The 3,743-nt window shown below is 59.6% G+C and overlaps 1 protein-coding gene across 1 annotated transcript in view; it reads left to right on the top strand.

The window, feature by feature from the left end:
* Nucleotides 1-3,743, top strand: part of SRC (SRC proto-oncogene, non-receptor tyrosine kinase) — a 51,248-nt gene that overhangs the window by 42,541 nt on the left and 4,964 nt on the right. The window contains exons 9-10 of the mRNA XM_077778843.1: nucleotides 1,372-1,532; nucleotides 3,377-3,556. Of these exons, the coding sequence (XP_077634969.1) occupies nucleotides 1,372-1,532; nucleotides 3,377-3,556 (341 nt within the window). The remainder of the gene's footprint in view (nucleotides 1-1,371; nucleotides 1,533-3,376; nucleotides 3,557-3,743) is intronic.

Raw genomic sequence — 3,743 nt, 5'->3', positions numbered from 1 at the left:
CCGAGGATCCCTGGGGCTTTGGGGCCAACAAGGGCTAGGGCTTCTGTTATCCCCAGAGTGTGGGGTCTTGCCCCCCCCCTCCTTCTTCGTCCTGCCCCTCCTTCCTTTCTTCTTTCTTCCCCCTCCCCTCCTCCCTCCCCCTCTTTTGCCTCCTCGGTCCTCCCCGGCCCCTCCCCCTACCATGCCCACCCTCCTCTTTCTCCAGCTCAGCAGCCCAGCCGGCTGCCTGGAGGGGAGCAGAGAAGGGAGGGGGCTTAGGCCGGTGTCGTTTGTTTCTGCAGCCCTAGGACCGGTCTGAACCGGTCGCGGGAGAGGAGGGGGCGGCTAGACCGGCTGCAGCAGAGGGAGAGAGAGCTGCAGGCAGAGGGAGCGAGGGCAAGGGCTCCGGTACACACAGGGGCTCAGGTCGTGGGCGTGTGTGCGGGTGTGGGCGTGTGGGCGTTATCCGGACACTTCAGGGCTTCCCCGGGGGGCACTGGGGTCTGCGCGTGGGGGCAGGTCTGTGGGTGCCTGTGTGCATGTGGCCGTGGCCGTGGCGTCTGTGTGCAGGTGTGGCCTGTCTTGAGAGTGCCAGCAACTCCCCGTCCCCTGCCACCCCCTTCTCTGTCAGCTGGGCCTCCCGACACCCTCTGACCCCTTGGCCACCAGTGTAGGGTTCCTTCTGAACACCGATCCCCCGACGTTAAAACCCTCCAGAGATTGCCTTGGAATCTCAGGATAAAGATCCCTGCATGGCCTCTGAGGCCTTGGCTGCTCTCAACCTTGCTGGCCTCCCTGCCTCACCTGGGGCCCCCTGTTCCCATTCATTCCCCTGCAGCCCCTCTGGCTTCCTTTCATTTCCTACAACCCCGAGGCTTCTTCCTCTCTCAGGGCCTTTGCACATGCAAAGTGGCCCTAGTCCACCGCTCACTCTCCTGCAGATCCAAGCTCAGGCACCACTTCCTCTGAGAAGCCTTCCAAGACTCCATCCAGCCCACCTGCTTTTGCACACACTGCTCCCCCCTGTCCCCGCTGGTGGTCCTGGGAGGTGATTAAGGGAAGTTGGGGTCCCCCTGCACTGTGAGCTCCCTGAGGGCAGCATTCCACTGGACTTGTCCCCCACTGCATCCTTGGGACTCACCTAGATGGCTGCCCTTTAGAGTCTGATGAATGACCGAGTGAATAACCTGGAGAGCAGATGCCTGAGGCAGTGCGGGCCTACATGGGGTGAGGGCGTGTAACACGCAGGTGTGGATGCCTGGCCTCGAGGGCATCCTGTGTGTGCCCGAAGCCCAGGTGCATACATGCCACGTGTATGTCTACACACAGACACCCTGGGACAGGGTGGCCTCAGGGCAGACACCCCACTGAACCTACCTCCCTGCCTCTGTCTTCAGAACATGCCGACGGCCTCTGCCACCGCCTCACCACCGTGTGCCCCACGTCCAAGCCGCAGACTCAGGGCCTGGCCAAGGATGCCTGGGAGATACCCCGGGAGTCCCTGCGGCTGGAGGTCAAGCTGGGTCAAGGCTGCTTCGGAGAGGTGTGGATGGGTAAGGCCTCACCCCTGTCCCTCAGAGGAAATCACGATCCCCAGTGGTGTCCCGCCTCGAGAACCAGGCAGATGACCATGCCATGTGGCAGCCCAAGGCACCCCCTCCCCCGTACCTACATGAGTCACAGTCACCCTGCCGAACAGTGGGCTCTGTTTTCAACATGGTGCCCCCCTCACCACACACACTTCTGCAGACCCTGGTGCCGTGTTGCCAAGAGCGGCTCGGGGCTGGGCATCGTGGTCCCTGAAGGCTCACTGTGCGGTCTGGGCCAGGTGGCTTCACATGGAGCCTCGGTCTTCCTCAGGGTAGAGTGAGGGAGGGGATGAGAGGAAACACCCGTGGGGTGTGCGAGAATGCTGGCCCAGCACGCGTCCGTGCTTTAGCGCCCAGCTGCGGGAAGAGAAGCCTCGACTCGCACAGGGACTGCTTGAAAGTGCAAAATCTGGCATGTTCCGGGCCTATTCACAGTCTCCCGTCTAACCCTGGGGAAACCGCAAAACTGTCCTTGAAAACAAACACCGTGCAGCCCTGACAAAACCCCAGACCACCTCCTTTGGACACAGAGGAATCAGGGCGGCTGGTGTGAGGCAGGCATGACAGCTGTGGGCTGGTGGCTTCTGCAGGGGAGTCCCTGTGTGCTGTCATACAAGCCACTGTGTCCACCTGGCATCTCTGCTTCCTTTCCTCCCTTTCGGGGGAGGGCAGAGAGCCTTCCTGGGTAGGAGGCCCTGCAGGGGCAAAGGCCTGGAGGCTGGGGGCCAGGCCAAGTCAGGAAAGAGGAGGTGTTGGACTGGGGACAGGGGCGAGGGATGAGAAGCCAGGTCCTAAGCACGGACGCAAAACGAGCACCTGAGCAAAGCCTGGGGAAGTCCCCGGCATCGGCTGCTCTGGTGGCTGCAAACCTCGGTCCTGGCTTGGGTGTGTGGTGATGAGCAGAGGCTGCCCGGGGAGATCATGGAGTGCCAGGTACAGGTCCCCAGAGCTGGGCTGGGAGGGCCCCGGACGGGGGCCCAGAGGCTGTGAGGAAGGGACCCGGGGCCACTCAGCAAAGGCCCTTGGGTCCAGATGGAACAAGCACTCGGATTACACACGCTGGTCTAGAGTACAGCTTCCCTCAAGGCCTCCCAGTTTGAAACCCAGATAATAACGAAATGACAGCTGCAGCTAATCGTGCCCTATAGTGGGCTTGGCCCCGCGCCGCAGATCTCATTTAATTTGCAAACAGCCCCATCCGGAGACACGATGGCATCTGCGTTTTCCAGACGAGAAAACAGGCTCAGAGAAGGGAATTGAGACTCCACCGTGGTCTCACTGCTGTCGGGGCGGCAGAGATGGGCGTCCAGCCCTGGCCAGTCTGACCTCCAAGCCCTCGTGCTTAGTCCAGGCCTTCCTTTTTCAAGAGCAAGCTTGAGATAGTCCGGCTCTGCTTCACCCCAGCCCTGTTTATTTGCTAATGCCTGACTCACATGCTGCCTGAAGAAGCGGGGTCCCTCAGGGGAGAATGGTCGAGTCGGAGCCATGGTCTTCGTTCTCTTAGGCGAATGTGCTGCTTCTTGGGACAGTCCTAACATCCCAACATGGGCACTGTTTCTTGAGCATGTACCAGAGACTCATTTAATTCTTGCAGTAGCCCTCCAAGGAGTGTCCTATCAATCATTGTGCCCATTTTATGGGCGGGGACATTGAGGGCTCAGAAAGGGGCCGGACCTTGGCCGGGCTTGTCACATGGCTGGGGAGGCCAGAGTTGAAACTGGTTACCGGGCAGGCGGATCCTGGGTCCCCGCGGCACAGGAATGGGGGGGGTGGGCTTCGCTGAGGCAGCCTGCACTCTCCCCATACAGGGACCTGGAACGGAACCACCAGGGTGGCCATCAAAACGCTGAAGCCTGGTACAATGTCTCCAGAGGCCTTCCTGCAGGAGGCCCAGGTCATGAAGAAACTGAGGCACGAGAAACTGGTGCAGCTGTATGCGGTGGTGTCTGAGGAGCCCATCTACATCGTCACGGAGTACATGAGCAAGGGTGAGGCCTGAGCGACCGGCACAGAGACGTGCCCCAGTCCCTTGCTGGGCAGGAGGGGACACAATTCACTTCCCCCCAGATCTAGAGTGTATATTTTATTGTATTGTATTGTATTGTATTTTAATATTTTATTTTATTTTATTTATTCTATTCTATTCTATTTTTTTTTTTTTTATTTCTTAGAGAA

The sequence above is a fragment of the Crocuta crocuta genome, unplaced genomic scaffold (genome assembly GCF_008692635.1).
Source record: "Crocuta crocuta isolate KB4526 unplaced genomic scaffold, BGI_CrCroc_1.0 scaffold248, whole genome shotgun sequence".
Classification (NCBI taxonomy): domain Eukaryota; kingdom Metazoa; phylum Chordata; class Mammalia; order Carnivora; family Hyaenidae; genus Crocuta; species Crocuta crocuta.
Note: the sequence above shows the minus strand (reverse complement) of the source record. Positions and strands in the feature narration are given on the sequence as shown.